The 20861-nt window shown below is 33.8% G+C and overlaps 1 protein-coding gene across 2 annotated transcripts; it reads left to right on the top strand.

Annotated features, from left to right (window-relative positions):
• The first annotated feature begins 294 nt into the window (after window positions 1-294).
• On the top strand, window positions 295-20825 carry LOC126814482 (zinc finger CCCH domain-containing protein 18). 2 transcript variants are annotated; one of them, XM_056099877.1, is made up of 18 exons: window positions 295-442; window positions 3819-5470; window positions 5937-5972; window positions 6770-6911; window positions 7492-7577; window positions 9965-10057; window positions 10266-10411; window positions 10756-10867; window positions 11002-11051; window positions 11226-11336; window positions 11974-12063; window positions 13288-13374; window positions 13511-13669; window positions 13804-13926; window positions 14986-15179; window positions 15880-16070; window positions 16784-16901; window positions 17718-20825. In XM_056099877.1, the coding sequence occupies exons 2-18, from the start codon at window positions 3842-3844 to the stop codon at window positions 17996-17998; spliced, it is 3648 nt and encodes a 1215-aa protein (XP_055955852.1). In that variant the 5' UTR covers window positions 295-442; window positions 3819-3841; the 3' UTR covers window positions 17999-20825. The 2 variants fall into 2 exon arrangements, with proteins under 2 accessions (XP_055955852.1, XP_050395588.2); XM_050539631.2 differs by having other exon boundaries at window positions 17715-20825.
• The last annotated feature ends 36 nt before the right edge of the window (window positions 20826-20861 follow it).

The raw sequence follows: 20861 nt of genomic DNA, 5'->3' as shown, positions 1-20861 counted from the left end.
CCAATTAGGGTCATTGACATACGCAGCAAGGGGACAGATTTGGAAGGGGGTAGATTTAAATTTCGCTTTTTTGCACTATTAAAATCAGATGATAGACTTCATCTTCTTAGCCTAAATTAACAGGAATATATTCCAAGATTTTACGCCCCGATCAACTAATAAAATGGTGAGTTAACTGTTATATCTGGACGAGTTGTATTACTATTGCTGTGGACGACTTTGTTTCAGTCTGGTTTTGTTTTCCGGTTCCGTTTGCATGTGTGAGTTTATCCAATGAAAATATTGCAATGGCAGCCTCCGCTCGGAGTCAAGCTTTGTCAAAAATTCATTAATTTTATTGAATTACTCCAACTAAATAAAGTTTCCTATAGCTTAAACCCAATTTTTCCTAAAATTAAATCATTAAATAAACAGATAACAGATAAAACAGAGTATACTTGAGGTAAGTATTAGAATTATCGATATCTCAAATAATGTCCTTTCGACCGCTTGCTTTTAGGTATGGTCTCGGTACTATGAGTATGAATGATTATGAGCATATTGCAACAGATCACTATAGACAGTATAGATAGATTGACTTTAATGTTAGTTTTCGTCTCTTTTTACCAAATTTTCATTGTGTTTAATGCTCACTGCCACAGATGGAACAAGGTGTGCCTCAAAACCATCATATGTACATGTATGATTGGACTTGCAAGGTTCCTAAAATTTAAAATGTTGAGATAGAGATACTCAGGCTCAGGCTACGCAGTTAGTACTTGTGAGTGTAGTTCAGCTCTGAACATAGGTCTCATCACACTCGCCTGGTATGTTCATATATTTATAGATTTATTCATTGATATTTGCTTTATATGCATATTTGTCATTTTTAATTGTAAAAGTTTTATTTGGGAGTTGACATGTGTTTTTCCTCTTTTTAAGAAAAAAAAAACCAACCTTGTTATTTTAAATTATTTATGTATTTTTATAAAAAAAAAAATAAAACTAGAGAAGCAAGATGTATGTTTTACTATGATTTTGTTAAAACATTATCGGTCACCAAGTCCCACAATAAATACTGAATATAAAAGTAAATTGTTTTATCCCTCAATATGCACCTGGAATGTTTGTTTTATTCTGTTGTAGTATTAAAAGGTGGGCAAAGCAATAAGTGACTAAAGATTCTAATCTTTACCTAAATTTCGTTTCGTCTTGTATGGCCGACATTCCTAAATATGGACGTTGTCGTTGACCTATATTTAGAATGTCATGGTGGCGAAAAGCCAACTTGATAGGAGGGGACGTATTTTTAATAGCGTGTTGTGTCGCTCATACTGACTCTAGCGAGGTAAGCTAGGTCCTATTTTCTCACTAAGATGTCCCTTTACATTGTACAGGCGTTCACAGAGACTGACACACGACCGTTTAGCAGTAAAAATTTTCCCAATTTGGGACCGCTTTTAGTTTCGACAAGGATTCAAGAGGACTTTTCCTGAACGTACAGGGCGAGTGTAATGACACCTATGTTCAGAGTTGAACTACTGTGAGTGTAGTTACTTTAGTAACATATTGTATCAGCTCTGCTCTCACTCAGAAAAGTAGACGCTAAGGATTCCAAAATTGCCTTTGAACCGAGATGGGGGAAAAGCCTTATTTTCATATTAGTTGTATAGAGCATGCGGCAGTAACGTAGTAGAGAGCAGAGGCGATACAATACGTTACTAAAGTAACTACTGTGAGTGTGATGTGTTTGTTGTTAGGCCTAGCTATGACTGGATCCCTTTAGTTTCACCTGGTAAACTTAAGGATATATTAGTTAAGATTTTAATAAAGAGTTGGCCATTCTTGATATAATAATTCAAAAACAGATGATAAAAAAAAGAGAAAATATTGAAAATTTCAGTCAAATTACTTTATTCTGAATGAAATTATCACTGTTAGCAGTTTGGACTAGAAATGGGCATCAACTGTCTCTGCACCGTCTCCGAGAATTACCGATCATTTGATTGACAGACAATAACTCCGACCACATATTTGCAATTATCAATTAGCATTCTCAATGCCTACGGTACACTTGATTGTCAGTCCTTTCATCGGCAGTCTTGTAGTGACGTCAGTGATTAACGATAAATGTTAGCCTGGTCAGCCATTTAATGATTTAATTATTAAATAGACAACTGGTTAAATCCAAGCTGTATCCAAGCCATCTTAGGGTCTACAAAGTTGATTTGGGGCTTTTTATGTAAATAAAGGTCTAATTAATCATTTCTATAACATTTGAAGCCTATAGAAAGACATGCAGTAGGCTAATCTCGGTCACCCAGAACCTCCTAGTCTTCAACGTACGGAGGGTCTGGGACCATTGTCAATATTTGACGAAAAGTCCATTGCCCATGCATAACCGTGAGTTTGATTTTCAATGTGGTTGATTATCCAGTACCTTTGGCCAAGTCAAGTAAGAGTTGCGCCCCTTCTCGCAATAAATCCAGTAATTCTTGCATTAATATACTCTTCAAAAAAAAAGTAGGGGATATTCAGAAACACTACAGTACAAAACTGCGGAAATGCACTGCTGTTTTTATTAGAGATAACCAGTGTATGTTAATTACAGGCCAATTGGCTACACATGAACATAAAATGAAATGGGGTTTAACTTCCTACTGTTCTGCTCCTAACATGGGCTAATGAAGACGGGCATACGCCATACAGTGTGCTATGAGGGAAATTTTGCCCGGGCAGCGGCGCTACGGCCTACTCTTATATCGAATTCCAACTGCCAAGGGATCTTTTACGTGCACGTCAATGTGTACACAGGACCTGTGTTTTTCGTCCCATCCAAATGACTAGACAGCTGTCCTTGTCAGGCCCTCCGTCCTGCATCACTGACAAGGGGAAACCACACTGGAAAATCTGAATGAACTTTCTCGGCCAATGCAGGGATCGAACACCCGACCTCCAGCTGTCTAGTCCTTCGGATGATACGGAAAACCGATGTCCCGTCTATATATTGGAATGCACGTAAATGATCCCTTGGCAGTTGGAATTCGATATAAGAGTAGGCGATAGTGCCGCTGCCCGGGCAAAATTTCCCTCATAGCACACTGTATGGCGTATGCCCTCTTCATTAGCCCAGGTTAGGAGCAGAACAGTAGGACGTTAAACCCCATTTCATTTCATTTCTAAAGCAAAGATACGCTAAACAGTTAATCTTATGCAAGAACCAATAGGAACGCAAACATGGATAGATAAACCAGCACGCGGCAGTTTTCATCAACCCTTCCTTGAAGTGTCAAATTTGACAGTGAACCCCTCCCACGTGTATGGCACTGTTGCGTGTTGCATATGCAGCTCAGTGGTTATGTTGAATTCTAAAAAATGTAATTTTACATTATCTTACATTATCTAAATGTCCACATTTCTTGGAATTTCCTTTTTGACATAAAAGATTTTCTTGTTTACATGTATGTTTCCAGTGTCTGCAGCATTATATAGTCAATTCTTTAGCCAATCTCAGTAACATGTTGCCATACAGTTTCTGTTGAGACTCCCAGCCAGCATATGTTTTATATTTTAATAAAAAAATCTACTCATTCCTACTTCTTAATATAAAGAGAATTTTAGTTTTTCAGACAATGTTTTAAAAAATATTAACACATTGTCCTTTTTAAATCTGATGCCTCAGTTACGTCAAACTTACATGTACTTCCTACTTTCTTATTTTTATACATGTAGATTAATTTGTAACAGTGTATGTTTGTATGGGATAGTAAAAGAAATAAAAATACCTAATAGTTCATTCTAATGTTGTTAATGAAGATTTGTTATTTTTGCCTTTGTAGGATTATTAGTCATTTTGGCACTGATGGATGCCGACAATAGCTCAGAAAATGACCATCAGAAAATAGGTGATAATTTTGAGGATAACCCAGATGAGATAAAAGATGATAACGATGGAGAAATGGAAACAGCTAACTCTCCTATGGCAGAAGGAGAAGATAATTCTCCAAATGACCGTGACTTGGAGCAAATGCAAGGCTTGATATTTGATGGTGGTAACAATTCTAATGCTGATAGAGAACCAATGCTTGATGATGATAATTTTGATCTTTCTCCATCTCAAGATGCTGAAATGGTTCTACCGTCTTCAGATATTGTAGATTCTACTCCACAGTCTTCATCTTCACCAATAGAAACTCCACAGTCACCATTAGAAACACCAGGATCACCTGAAGAATCCCCAGAATCCCCAACTCAAACTCCCATTTCCACAACTGACACACCAATTTCCCCAACTGGCACGCCAGGATCGCCAAATTATCAAGAACCCGACAGTTATGGCTCTCATCCTATTAAATCTGAAAATGATGGGAGCTACATTCAAAGTTCTGGTTCAGACAATGATGACAATATTGATTCCCAAAATTCGGAAAACAGGGAAGAAGATATATCTGCTGATAATCAGATCTCAGAGGCTGAATGCTTGATACAAAATCCAGTATCTTCAGAGGATATTCAAGATGAGGAAAGGGATGTAATTGTAACTTCTGATGCGAATATTTCTAACTCACTAAGTGTTGATGATGATATAAGGAGAACTGATAATGCTGATAGTTTTAATGATGAAGTAAGTGGTAGTTTGAAATCAGAAGTGACAGCAGATAACATGTCCAGTGAAGCTGTAGCCTCCACTACAGATAATGTAGATTCTTCTAATTTAAAAGTTGGTGTTTGCCCAGATAAAGATTCCTATAAAGTGGCCGACTCAACTCAAAGTAGTTGTGTTGACATTGCAGAAGACAATAATCAAGTTGATAGTAATGAATCACTGGATAACAGTGACTATAAATGTGACACAAATGTTTCCCTAGATTCAAAAGTGCCCTATGCAGAAGAAATCGAGTCTCCTGATGAATCCATTGATAATTCTTCATCCTATAGAAAATTAGAAGCAGGTGCGGAACCCATTGAATCTGATGAGTCAGATAGTGAAATTTTACACATGCCCGATCAATCAAGCTCAAGTTCTGTTCAGTTTGCCAGAGCTGACTCAAACCAAACTCATGCAAATATAAGTGCTTTATTTAAGAATTCCTCCTGTACTGGCGATAAAGGTCCACTACCAGATGCATCGGGTTATACATCTGGCGATGATACTTTAGATCTTGAAGCCAACAGTCCAAGTGAAAGACCTCAACTTGATTCTCATTCAGGAATAAGACTTTGTGCAAACATTCCAAATAAAGGCACAAGTGAGGAAGACGGGGAGGTAACTGCTAGTGGTCAGACAGACTCTCGAGAAGTATTAAACTATGATGCTAGTGTAAATGGTGAGTGTAGTGTAGAAGAGAATAAGATAAGTGATAAAATGACTAATAATAAACCCAATAATAATAACACTAGCTTTAATGAAGAACATGTAGAATTAGATTATGATGAAGAAGAAGAAAGAAGTGAACATGAAGAAGGAGAGATGAGAAGTGATGATGATCAGGTAATCACACAAATTAATTAGCTTAAATAAATTGTGTGTTTTTACAATTTTCAGATCTTTCCAGATGATTTTGAACATTTTGTAATAATTAAAGGCTAATATAGACTTTTAAGTCAATGCACATCAAATAACAGGCTTATCAAAAAATTAACATATGGCACCAAATATTAAAATATTTCAACCGTTAAGTAGATCTAAGTTATTTGAACATCTAAAGTTCCTATAACTTGATATTGATTTTATGTCATAATCTTTTTCTGACTTAGAACTTATAAGGTCAGTCATTTACTGAAGTAACTCATTTCTATCCACACAGATCTTTTAATTTACTATCTAAAGAACACATTCAGCTCTTAATATTAAATTTAAATAAGGAATGTAACTATTAGCCCTGTGGGTCTTATTTATTAATGATGTATAAACAATGACAATAACCACTTGAAATTCAATTTGTTTGTGTTTCTAGGATATGGATAAATCTGATGATGGAGAAATAGATGATGTAAGTATATTTTAGCATACTACCTTGGCTGATATTTTCGTTAGGACACTAGAATGTCCTTGGCGGGAAACTTGGCATTTTTATCAAGCACAGTGCTAGTGTTGTTTAATAGGTAAAATTATCAGTCAAAAGTAAACCTTGACACTCAGTAAATTTGCTTGTCACTAAAAGATATATTGCTGAATTTTCCAGCGACTTTCAGGAGATATTACTGTGCATAGGGGAAAGGGGCCCTTGAAACAGTTAAAACTTCAGTTTTACCCACATGTCAGCAATAGAAAATAGATAGTAGATGATTGTGACCAAAAATCTGCCTTCCTTGAGTCTTTTCTTATCACCATCATTCAATTCTTGATAATTAATTTTCCACCGCATTTGTTGATGCTGAAAAGTCAATTGATAAACAGAAATGTTTTTAGGAGCCTGAAGACCCAATTTTGAATGTAATTTTTTATTCTGTCCGTCTAATAACAAGTAGGATGATAATCACATCTTTAGCTGGTGCCCACTTATCTGATTTGCTGTCTGTTGGGTTGACAAGGAAAGTTCATCTAGTCATTTGGATAGAAAAAAAAATCGAAGGTCCTGTGTGCAAATGGTAGTGTATGTAAAATATCCCTTGGGCATTGGTATTTGAAGGCCCAAACATCACTGAATTAATTTGCGAAACAGTATTTTAGTCTATATGTATCATTGGTACATTATCTTGTGCATAATTGTAGCAAAAACCATTCTATACTAGTGTATATTTTATTATACTACATTAAATATTAAATAAGATAATGTATTTTATCTAGGATGAAGATTGTGAAGAAGGAGAAATACGTGAACCAGGTTCTAAGAAACCATTTGTAAAGCCTATCTGTAGATTTTTTGTTAAAGGAAACTGTACATGGGGTGATAATTGTCGATTTCTACATCCTGGTATTAATGATAAAGGTAATGAAAGGAGTTTTCTTTACATTATTGTCAGACTTAATATAAACACATGATCAAAGAAATGTCTCTCTTGGTAATGAAAATAAACTGTACTATTTCTGTTTTCATACACCCACATTGAAATGTGATCATATATTGCCATGTATCCGTCGGTCTGTCCGTCCAGCTCCCACAAGGCTAAAGTTAATATCCAATTGACTTTAAATTTATACCCAGTGAGTCAGTGTTTAAGGTTATGAGTCAAAGAAGCCTATTGCTTTTCAATGATTTCTAATAATTACTGCCAGAGTTATGGTTATTGATTACTCAAGAAACCTTGTGGACCTGCTAGTGGCTAAAGTTAATATAAATTTTTAAGGTCATTAGACAAATAATTCCAAAACAATTCTAATGTTTTTTGATAATTACTTAATGTATTGTTACTCTTAATGTGTTGTAAATGTATATTACTGACAAAAGCAAAAATATATGACAACCTTGTTGACTACTTCATTGCCTGGCAACCTATCTTTTGATGTTTTGAAAAGTCCATTGAGATTCATTAAAAGATATGAAACAGTATGTATTTTTATTTTTTTAGGTAACTATAGTTTAATAGAGAGACCAGGTTTTAATGTCATAATGGGACCTAGAGGACAGTATGGTCCAACATGGCAGCAGAGTGATGTAAGTTATTTTTATGACTATCTGCTCATATTTTAGCCCTGATTTTTTTTTCTCTTATGCAACATCAGAGATTCCCACATTTGGTTGAATTGTTTTGTCACACTAGTCTACATTGTCAAGTCACACTAGCCTACAAAAGAATAGACATGTGACGGCCTTGGATGTCATACCTGCTATGGGTATATATTTCTTTGCTTGGCAACCTGAAATCTGTCCTGACAACAACTTTTGTATTATCAGTAGTAGTTGTAGTCAGAGCAGAAACGTTATGTACTTCTCCAAGCTAGAATTGTTCTAGGGGTTTATTTATAGTCTTTTGTAGAGATTGGTAGCCAAATTTGAAATGTTAGGGTTCTCGTCAAGTTCTACTGGACTATTATTGTTTTTGTAAAGATTATTATTAGTTTGTATACTACTACTTAGTAACTTTTTTATTTTTGAAGATTTTGGCTTGAAACATTCAGAATATATTACAAATGAGTGAATTAACCCTTAACCGATCGACGTCATGACGTCAAGTGGTCAGACTAAATAAAGGCTAAAGTGAAATATTTTGTATGCCTATTTCAATCGACTATTGCCGGATAATTATAAGTGATAGACTCTAGACACCAATAAAAAAGTTGAAGGGGATAAGTTGGTCTATAATTTGCAAATCATTCTAAATCATTTTCATCAGAAATATCGTCTTCGGAATCGGTGTCATTGATATAATCAGAGTCGGAATCATTCATAAGCATTTTAACCACTTTGAGTCTTTAACCTTCCCGACATCGTTAAATTACGTTTTTTGTCAAAAATTGTTGAACAAAGACATGTTTTTCTCAATGCCCTTGACTAGACAAGTGGCCATATCAATTAAATACGAAACTAAATACTCAAATGCAGCTTATAAAAAGGTTCTTGCTGTGGTCGACTTTAGTCGACCGTGACCACTTAGCTGTATAACGTTGTGGTGATTATAGTCGACAATAACTGGTTAAGGGTTATACCAAAAATGTCAACAAAAAGTTTCTGATTATCTCCCCTTTGAAGATGAAGTCAGATTTTCAAATGCTTTAATTTTGCTTTATTTAAAAATATTTGTCAATACAAGTTGTCTATCAACTTTTTAGAGTAATATTATTAAGTTAAGATTCACCGGAAGTGCCACCATTTTGAAAAAAGTAAGTCAATCTTCAAAATCCTACTTGTCCTACTTTTTTTATCCGAATGTCAATAGCTTGATATTTTTGGAATGCATTCACTAATCGCAATCGATTGTTGCAGTAGAAATTTGATATTTGACCTAGATTTTTTTAAAGTGACGTCATAAAATTGAAGGTTTTTTTTTAAAATTGTAAGACTTTGAAATCAGGTAAAATGTCAATGACAAAACGATAAATTTAGTCATTAGGTGCATATTCTGAAAGTTTTATCAAAATCAGATTATAAACAAAGGTTCTGTGCAACTTTGAAAAAAGATTAAACTGATAGATTATGGTACAACACCTTTAATATTGGTTATGTTTAATTTAAATGTTTACCAAAATATGTGTTTTTGGATTCTACAGTGAAAATAAGTCACTTGAGTATGTAATTGTTTGTTATCGTCTTCATTGAATACCATTAAGACTAAAACTCTCTTATGGTGCTGTCTGAAGTAAATGATTGTATTATAGTTTGAAGATTTGCAGGTGTCTTTAGGAACATTTGAGCCTTTTGAAAAACTAATCTTAATTTAATTTATTCGAAAGAGCCGTTATGGCACAGTGAGTAAAGCGCTTCCTCGCTGACCAGGAGATTTGTACCAGTATTGCCCGAGACAGTTCCTCATGGTTTCCGCTTGTCTCTGGCAAGGTACAATGTTCAGTCATTCAGATGGGACAAAAATTGTGGTCCCGTGTACACATTGCTGTGCAACAAAAGGAACCCTTGGCAGTTTGAATTCAAAATACGAGTATTGTCCGAGGAAAAAATTCCCTTTTAGTACACTGCATGATGGGGCATCCAGAGGTTCAGTGTACACAATGGCATTATTGTAAAAGAATCATTGATGGAATTCAAAATAAAAGCAAGTTGGAGGGCTGCTGTCGGCATAAAATTTCCCGCATAATAGCACACAGCATAACATATGTCCGTCTGCAATGGACTAGTTAGTCTATGTAGCTCAATTAGCACGTATTTCGTTCGCTAACCGAGAAGAAATGGTTCGCTCCCGGTGTTGGCCATTTATTTTCTTTTTACTTTACAATTTTATACAGTCAAGGTCAACGACGCACATTACTTTACTGTATAATGTATTTGTAATTAATGAATAATTTGGTGATGATCTACTATAAAAACTCTCAAACTTGTCACTTTGCCAAATCTAGTTTGCTTTTAGTTTTGTTGTATATTGAAAACAGGCATGTCCAGAACCTGAGATTCTTCCCCCACCACCTATTGAGGAACCAGTAGTTGAAACAGCATGGGAGAGGGGTCTTCGTCAGGCAAAAGAGGTATAGTTTACAATTACATACATATATTTCACATATTGATTTTTTAAACCATGTACACTATGAGCAATATTCATTCAATATACCTATTTAGTTACATGTATGGATGAAAGGCAACATGATAATGTATTGTACATTGCAACTAGTGAAGTAATTAGATTATAAGTTAGCAATCAATAATATGTTCTTTATTGCATTTATTCATCAACAGATGAAGAAGAAAGCATCAGAAAGAAAAGAAACAGAAATAGATTTTGAGGAAAAACGTTTGAATCTAAATTTAGACGATGTTCCTGATAAGGAATTTAATAAAGAAAATGAACGTCACAGATATAAAGATCCTTATTATGACGCTGGGTGGGTAATTGTTATTTTCTACAGTTATTTTCTATATTTGAATAGTTTTCAGAAAAGTTGTTACTGTATGATGTGACAGATTAAATTTGAGTCTCAAGATCTGACGTTGTTAGTTTCAAAAATAACATACATATATTCTTTGATGGCATTTAGTAATTGGGACATAATCAAATAACACACTTTGTATGGAATAACAATTACTATGGTTTTTGACACTGCAACATTTCAACAAGATTTCACAAGTAGTAATTGTTATTCCATAAGAAAATGTGTTATTTGATAACATACATATATTATTGTAGTGTTAATGAGACACAAAACAATTTAATTAATGGGTATTGTAGATATGAAGAGCCAGATGAATATTATGATAGACCCCAAGGCTTTCAGGCTGGACAGTATGAAAACTTTGAAGTTCGGTGGACAAGAGGTCCAGATATGTTGGAGGACTTCAGGGTAAGTACATTTTGTCACCTCAAATTAAAGCAGAATGATTTGTTGTGTACCATTACCTGATTTGTATTATGAAAATATGAATTAATAGATAAATTTGTTTTTCTCATAATTTGGACATGTTTCTACTGTTTCAGGAAAAAGATAGATTCAAAGAAAAACATTTTCCACCATCTCATGTTGAAAGGTTAGTTATAATTTGATATTGTTGGAAATGAAATAGGATCTTTAGATAAATCTGTAATTTGGTAGAAAAATAGAAGTGTCAGTATTATCTAGTATTATTATAGGTTGTTATAACCACATACATATTCATGATTTTTAAGACAATATATTTTATACTGAACACATGATGTTACAGATTATACCGTCCAGAATCACCCAAGTTACGACCTGAACCTAGAGATCCAAGAGATTCACAACCTCCTGTTGTAAGAGGTCGAGCAGATGAATGGAGAGATCCCTGGCAAAGGTACAAATAAATACTTTAAAGCAAATTCATGAATATGATAGTTTTGCTTAATCACTACTTTTTATTTATTCTTGTTGGTTTGATTTTGTTCATATTATTATAAGTGTTAGTCAGAAGACCATTGTCCACAAAGTTATTTTTGTTGCCTTTAAAATCTACATTCAACAAATAGAAGAAAAATCGTTTAATGAAACTTAACATAAGTGGCTGAATATTTAGTGATTTTGAGGAAGTTCCTCAGGAATTTCCAGCCAGGTTTCCCTTCGTCATTAGTACAGAAGAGTGGATCTGGCCAGGAAAATCTTTTAGTTCTAGTCTTTTGTCATGTTTATACCACTGACAGCATGTTAAAGATCCCCTGACAGTAATCATAATAAAAGCTTTAGTTATTGCTGTCCGGACAAAATTTTCCATAGCACACTGCCAAGATGCCAAATCCACTTTGCACATAATAATTAGCTTTGTGAGCATTGGACCTTGATCTTTTCTAATACTTATGTCAGATTAATAATGAATTCCCAAAATATAAATTTTGTTATTTCAAACTTTATAAAGGAAACTTTATAAACGAATAAAGTTTAATGATAATTTAATGGAAGAAATTATTTTACTTATTGTAAACTTTTTATATTTTTAGATCCAAATCTCCAATTAAAAAGAAAGCTCCTAGGAATTCACGACCTAGACGAAGACGGCGTTCTCACAGTGGTTCATCTCACTCCTCTAGGTATTTTAGATTATTATACGCCCACATTGAAATGTGGTCGTATATTGTCGTTGCCCCTGTCCGTCCGTCCGGCGTCCACAATTGCTTGTGGACGCTCTAGAGGCTAAAGTTAATATCCGATTGACTTCAAATTTATACACAGTGTTTAAGGTCATAAGACGAAGAAGTCTATTGATTTTCAGTGATTTTCGATAATTACTGTCGGAGTTATGGCCCTTGATCACTTCAAAAAATCTTGTGGACGCTCTAGAGGTCAAAGTTAATATTCGATGAACTTTAAATTTATACACAGTGTTTAAGGTTATGGGACGAAGAAGTCTATTGATTTTCAGCGATTTCCGATAATTACTGCCAGAGTTAAAATTATGGCCCTTGATCGCTTCAAAAAATCTTGTGGATGCTCTAGAGGTCAAAGTTAATATCCGATTGACTTTAAATTTATACACAGTGTTTAAGGTCATGGGACGAAAAAGCCTATTGATTTTCAGCGATTTCCGATAATTACTGCCAGAGTTATGGCCCTTGATCGCTTCAAAAAATCTTGTGGGCACTCTAGAGGCCAAAGTTAATATCCGATTGACTTTAAATTGATACAGAGTGTTTGAAGTCATGAGACGAAGAATCATTGATTTTCAACGATTTCCGATAATTACTGCCAAAGTTATGGCCCTTGATCACTTTGAAAAATCTTGTGACCCTCTAGAAGCTAAAGTTATCATCTGATTGACTTCAGATTCATACACAGGGTTTAAGGTCTTGAGACGAACAAGTATATTGATTTTCAATGAATTTTTATGACTTGAACAGCTAAATCCATGATGTTAAAGGTTTCCTATACTAAACGTTAGCATGGGGCAAAACTTTATAAAAACCAAACAAATTCTAATGGTTTTCTGATAATTACTTAATGAGTTGTTACTCTTAATCAGATTTTAATGTATTATAAATGTTTCATTACCGGAAAAAGTAAAAATATGTGACAACTCTTGTTGACTGCCCGGACAATTTAGCTGCTGTGGGCGTATGTTTCGTTGCCTGGCTACTTATCTTTTTGAAAATGTATTTACATTTTCTTTCAAATCTTGTTTGAAAGAACATCCAAGAAATAAGAATACGTGCCTAAAATAAATCAAGCTTTCCACTGTATCAAGTCTACAAAATTTTCAAAAAGGAATAATTAATATAATTGATTATATAATATTTTAAACATTGTTTTATTTACAGCTCTTTCTCTTCATCTGGTTCGAGATCATATTCTTCTAATTCTTACAGTAGTGGTTCATCGTATAGTAGATCTTCCTCTTTTTCTAGGTAAGTTTTTTCATATGCTTGAAATATTTGTCTAAAATACATACTAAGTTCCACTGTTATATTAGTATATTGATGTGAAATTCATACTTATATATAACCTTTTAATTTTCTGATAACAAAATATTCTTTCCTGTAGGTCTTCTAGATCTCGGTCACGTAGTCCAGGGATCAATAAAAGACCTCCACCAAACTCCAGAGAAATGGGTCGTAATTTTCCACCTCGTAACATGGACAGAAGGGGAGGTAATCCTGTATATCCACAAGATTCAAGACCTCCTGTACCATTAAGAAATATGTAAGTTAGTTTTATATCCTGAATAATAATGTTTTATAAAAGAACACAACGCAAGAACTTTCCTGGCAATCTATCCATCTATTATCCCCCTTTAATGTGAATGATGGCTACAAAGCTGTATTTTTTTTTATCAGGGAACCTCGTAGTGCTGTATCAGTTAAACCTCAAAGAAGTCCAGATAGACGTAGACCACCTGCTGCACCGTTACCTCTTACACAAAGAAATGTTCAAAGTTTAGCTGGTAAAAGAGAAAGAAGGTATGATATCACTTTTACACATTTTAACATGTATTTTAACAATCCACTACACAATTAACACAGTATGCAAAATTGGGGATCTTAATAAACCATCCACTATGGTGTCATACAACAATTTACTTTGGGCTCGGTGAGAACGAGTTAATAATTTCTTGTTGATTTAGAAATCAAATTAGCTTGTCAACTATAATCCCTGACAATCATACCTTTGCGGTCCTTGAAAATCCTTGAATATCCTTAAATTTCAAATTTCATTTTCAAGGTCTTGAATATCCTTGAATTTCGCGGAAATAGGAAAATATCCTTGAATTTCAGTTGAGATCCTTAATTTTGTTTCAAATGTCTTCAATTCCTTTTAAATATGAGATTATAACGATAGTTGGTAATGTTTTGGTTATTTTTAAGATGAAAAATTGTAACTTTAGGCTAAAAAATGTCCTTGAAAATCCTTGAATTTGACGTATATTTATCCTTGAATATCCTTGAAAAAATGTTTGACGAAGCCGCGGGAACCCTGACTTTGATAATCCTGTAAATATACAAGCTTGCTGATTAATCATAATACGACCAGGACAATGTATATAGTCTACTGTTATCCCCAATTATTTTCTGTAATCACAATTTTTTAATCATTTTCCATGTCAATGTAAGAAACTTTCCCAGGGCAAGAAAAAAAATACTCTGTACATATGAAAAGTATATACATTCAAATGAGTTCTTTTGTATTTGCTATAAACTTATTTATACATAACAAACAACTTTTGTCAAGACTCCATGTTGAAATTCACATCAAATATGGAATTCTCCCACTGTATACCATGACCATGTCTGAACATTGATCCCTATCTTGCCTCATCCAATACAGGCTTTTAGTTCTATTACTATATTTGTTTGGATGTTGAATGTTATTGTTTTGTTAGATTTAAGATTTTAATGATAGTTATTTATTTTGTTTGGAATTTGGACTTCAGTGTTTTATTAGACATAGGTTTTTAATGATAAAGGTGATTTCTTGACAGTAAGAATTAATCATCTCTGGTTGATTGTTTTATTTTTCAGACCACGAACTGGTAGTCATAGTTCTAGTGGTAGTAGTCGTTCAACATCCTCTCATAGTGCCAGTAGTGTCTCAACTCATACAAGTTCATCATCAAATAGTAGTAGTGGCAGTGCCGACTCACAGCATTTATATCGAGATTTAGATAATCCTACTAAGCATGGATCTAAAGCAGGAAACCCGCAGAAAAAAACAGGTTTGATCATTGATAATAATTCTCAGGAAAATTAAACCCTTTGATTTTACAGAAAAAGGAAGGAGTGCTCAATTATAAAAAGAAGCTGGAACATTTGGAATTTAATAACACAAAGTTCTATCTGTCCCAATAACAAGTACATTATGGTGTAATTTGTGGATAATTTTTATATGCCCACATGTTTGTGGATCCTCTAGAGGTTACATTTTTTATCCGATTTTAAAAACTGTTTAAATATACAGTATTACCATTACACCATAATGAAGGTTCAGTTCAAATTTCTTGAAAATCAAAGCAAAACTGCTCGACAAAATGGCAGCTCCTTGTACGCAGTTGTGTAAATGTATGTAATACGAAGGTTGTGCAACCCCTAGAAATTTTTTTTTTCAGATTTGATGACACTTAAAAGATATGGTTATATTCCAAAGATCTCTGTCCCTTTTGATAATCGCCTATCTCAGCCCACATAACTTTCTGGATTATGGCCCCTGATTGTACAAAAAATCACATTTTTTTTTTAGCTTATTCTTTATCCATCTCTTGCAAAATGTGGGCATATCTTGCCTAGCAACCACTGTTTTTTTTATTCAAATGTTATTAGGATTGCTCGGATTTCATTTCCGGAACCTTTAATCAACTATTCACATAGTCAATATCTAAGTATACCAGACACGTTTTACAAATAATTTGTATTTTTAAGGATCCAGAAAAAATAAGAAAAAACCAGTGTCTTCCACAGAACCACGGTCAGCTACTGCAGGCAAAGCACCTCGTCAGGCTGGTCGTCCTGAAATACCTAATAGACAAGGTCCAGTTACACCAGTAAAAGCTAAAGATCCTTTAAAACTTGTAGGACAAAAATCTAACATTAAATTGACATTATTAAGTAAAGTAAGTAACAAACACATTTTTTTGTTTTTCACATTTAGTTGTATTGAACTAATAGAAGTTTCTATGTCACAGTATTATTTAATTATAAATCTGTAATTTAGCTAAAATAATTGTCAGTTCCCCTAATAATAGATTTGAAAGTTTGAATTAAATTAAATAAAAACAGGTGTCTGTTCATTCTAACTTGTAACGTGGATCCTCAGTGACTTTAGTGCTGGTTCACTAACCGGGGGGTCCTGGGTTCAATCCCAGTATTGGTGAAGAAAGGTCCTTGTGATTTTCGAGTCTGGCTTCCTTTTGTCAGATGTGCAGGCTTGGCAATGTGGAAGAAAAGTGTCTGGTTATTTGTATGAAATGAAAAAAAATGATGTCCATCTGTACTTGTTGGCGTGCACGTAGAAGAAACGGAACATTTGCATGTTTGTGCAAAAATACATGTAGCATTCTGCATTGGTGTATACCCGACTTCATTAGCCCTATTGGTGTAAATTACATGGTTATGAAACTTGTTTTCTAACCTGTCTAGCCCAAACAAAATGATGGGTCCATAGCATTATCTTCAACAAGGTTTCATAAGGTCGTGGTTAGATCTTGATCAGATGATTAATAAGAAACTATTTAGAATTACTTTAAATCTGCAATAGCATTGTAGCCAATGTAATAAAAGGAAACAAGCGATATTAACTTAAATACTTTTATTATATTTGATATAGGGTGATAAAGGTAGTAGTAGTGATCAATCAGCACCAGTTAAAAGACGTTTAGGTGAAATGGGTACTGGTGTTCCACCCAGTAAAAAACAAGCTATTTCACCTACTAAGCAACTTACAGGTATGTTACAATATACAAATACTTTTGATTGTATTCATAGATGTGGTTTCCCCTTGTCAGTGGTGCAGAATGGAGGGCCTGACAAGGACAGCTGTCTAGTCCTTCGAATGAGACGAAAAACCGAGGTCCCATGTATATATTGGAATGCACGTAAAAGATCCCCTGGCAGTTGGAAATCGATATAAGAGTAGGCGATAGTGCTGCTGCCCGGGCAAAACTTCACTCATAGCACACTGTATGGCGTATACCTGTCTTCATTAGCCCAGGTTAGGAGCAGAACAGTAGGACGTTAAACCCCATTTCATTTCATTTCATTTGTATTCATAGACATGATTGTAGAGACCCACCAATGTGTTTCCTGCTGTGAATTGCCAAGTGCAACTCTCAATTTCTGTAATTTTTTTTGACCACCAGAATGTTTGTTTTACCATACCGCATAGATAAGTCTTGTATTTCAAATAACATAGTTTCGACTCCCACAATTATGACAAGTTATAATGTACTAATCATTCAACAATGGAAACCCAACTGACAGATAGGGAGCCAAAAATATGTATGTTACTAACACTGTTCAAATTTTCGCAGAATTTTTAACAAGTAAAATTGACGATTGAAATTTAATTGATAGACTATAAGTATGCCTCGCAAGTGTATTGGCCATTAGTCAATGATTACAACATGTGGTTGACTAGCAAATGACAGATATAAGAATTAGAGTGAGTCTGGAGTACTTTATATTTTACAATATTGTGATCTGGAATTATTATAAGTTTTATTTTCTGTTAATATGAGCATATAAAATGTTTCTTTCAGTAGATAAAGTACCTAAACAACCAGCAACTCGACCGGAGAAAGCTAAATCTCCGGTTAAAGAGAAACCTGGTCCTACAACTACAAAACCGAGTAAACCTCAACCAACTGCTGTTGTTAAACTCCCTGTTAATAAACCCACTCCTCCTGTTACACAGATGGCAGCACCAGCTCCTACCACTCAATCTAAACAAAAAAAGAGTAATTCCTCGCGACGTGAAGAACTTCTAAAACAATTAAAGGCAGTAGAAGATGCCATAGCAAGAAAAAAATCAAAAATGCAATGATGTACAGCTTTATTTAGATGTGTGTATTTTAAATTGATGTTTGTCCAATATCTTCATATTGTACTTCTCTTTAGGAACTGTGGTTGGTTACTTTAATAACTTTATACATAGGTTGTGTTATTTCTCTGGTTATTCAGGTCATATTAGTGAAAATGCATGGAATAAAGGTGTCAATTATATTTTTTTTTTCTTGTTATATGGAACTTTTCACAAATCATCATGTACACATTAATTACAATAAGGTTGAGAGTTTGTAAAATAATTGCCAAGAAGAATGTGATGGAACTGTTGTTTGATAGATTATTTTGTCAAATTTATAAATTGAAAATTTATTTAATGCAATGTTTTAATTAGATGTTTGTTTCATTGAAGAGCACCTTTCAATAGTATTAACATGTCAGTGAATAATAATGCTAAATAGTATATTGTGGTGGATATATTTGTTTGACTAGATTCCATTGGAAGTTATCAATCATTGTTGTGAAAACATAAGTTACTTTATGTACTGGTTGCCATAATCTTATCATACGGTAGTATGGAATATTTTGTTGAATATCAGCAGGTCCTATAACAACTTGAAAGTAGTTTTGTGTGCTAAGAAAACTTCTTTAAGTTTCATTCATTTGATTGCAACAGCTTGTTATATTTCTTTTTATAAATTTATGAAAAGCTTGTTATATTTCTTTTTATAAATTTATGAAAAGATAAACTTCATTATTCACTAGATATGTGAAGATGGTATCTGGCGTTACAGCACACTAATTATTTTTATCATAGAAACAAAATGTTTCATCTCTAATTTAAGTTATTTCATTGTTTATTTTGGGGGGTTTTATGAGTAAAAAATTGATAATGTAAATAGTATTTGATCGCAACCCATTGTAAATAACAATATCATTTTAATTCACAGATTAAGGAATGATATAAATTAGAGTTTTTTTGTAGAGATGTATTAGAGATGTATTATAGAATATTTATGAAGTTGTGTTAATACCTAGGTTCTCAACCTTGGGGTCGCGACGCCAACTGGGGTAGCGGAGTAGTTTTCGTGGGGTCGTGGCAGACAACTCTGAAACTGCTATGTTTTCATGAAATGCATATTAATCTCTGATCTATTCACCTCTTTCCACATTGCCAATCATTTTTCCTCTCTCACGCTCACTATTTGTTTCCTCAATCTCTAAATTACAACATTTTGATCTGTAAATAATGATAATGTTTCATAGTAAAAGGTGACTTTGTTCTTCAAGGGGTCGCGATCAGATGATGGTTTCTGGAATGGAGTCGCAACCAACAAGTGGTTGGGAACCAATGTGTTAATACAGTCATGTAAAAACACTACATATACATAATATAATATAATCATGAAATTACTGCTGGACTAAAATGTAGGTTAGTTTTTCAAGTCTGTGGTGTGAAAACAAAAATTCTGTGTTGGATTTAAATGTAAGTTTTCATTTCTTGCTTTATAGAATGAAATGAGAGCAGACTCATATTTGTATATCATACCTCGCAATGATGCCAATCCCAATTTGAGATCAGGTGTTGGTAAAATTGCATGTAATCATCCACATGATTCTTTATGAGCTGATGATTGATCAAGATGTTATTGTATACGTTTTTGAGCGAAATTCGTGTGTCTGCTTCATTGTTACCTTTGCTGGGACGGACAGAATTCTGTTCCAGAATGTTCAGTTGAGTATTCGTATCTGTAGGGATTCTAAGTCTCAAATTAGGTTTGTGTTCAGATTTTATGGAAGGAAATATAACAGGTAATACTATCAGAATGGCCAGTAACATATTATATAATACATGAACTAATCGAGTAGAATAAATAGATTATTAAATTCAGACATAAAACTTCTCACATCTGAATCTTGTTAATAATAACATTTAAAAGCTGTATATCTATATTATTTCAACTGTTAACCAATGTGTACCTTAATGCTGAGAAATGTGACATTTTATTGACCATGTTGATTTATGCCTTAAAGTTACAAATATTAAAATCAACAATAAAATTTTGTAGAGGTTTGACCTCCAATGATGTTTTATGAATACCTTAATTAATGTATGTACACATATAATTAAGTGTGAGTTGAGGAAGTGGTGGTGAGTAGATATTTGTTGGGTCCATTGGTGTACTCCATTGAACGTTCCTTGAATTAAATTCCCCCAATCCCTAAAATAGTGACAACAGAGTGAAAAGGGGGATTTCAGGTGACAACGCATGCGCCAACTGCACCAGACAATACCTCAACCAACCATGACAGCTGAAAGGGCCATAAACTTTTGACACATGGAAACGTCATATTATATCCATGTTGTTCTGTAGTATAAGAGTATGTGCTATTTATGTGTATGCACTGTTGTATACATCTAGACATAAATTAGAAGATAAAATATACTGCATTTAGATTGTTCCATTCTCTTTTAAGAAAGCTTGATAATTGTTGAAATTATTGTCTTGAGAAATTGAACATAGTTATTTGTATAGAATTATGACTGTATCACGCCTAGTAATTTATTTGTCTCTTGCAAACTGCAACCCTAGGATCCCATAGCAGAACAGTTTGGTTTTGCAGACTACAGTCATTAGAATAATTGTATCTTTCAAATCATTTTGTTGAATCTGATAAACCAAAGTATAATGCCACCACATTTTATGTTTCCAATGTACTTTGTTATCTAGCTCTAAGAGTTGAGATACTAGCCAGAGACACATTTAGCTGTATAATGTAAATAGTTGTATAACATATTGTAATATATTCATAAAGACATTATGTAAATTATTCCATATATAAAATACAATAAATTGGAAAAAGTATGTATGTATTATTATTGGGGAGGAATACTCTGTGGA

Source organism: Patella vulgata, chromosome 3 (genome assembly GCF_932274485.2).
Source record: "Patella vulgata chromosome 3, xgPatVulg1.2, whole genome shotgun sequence".
Lineage (NCBI taxonomy): Eukaryota > Metazoa > Mollusca > Gastropoda > Patellidae > Patella > Patella vulgata.
The sequence above is the reverse complement of the archived record's forward strand: the minus strand, read 5'-3'. Positions and strand labels throughout refer to the sequence as shown.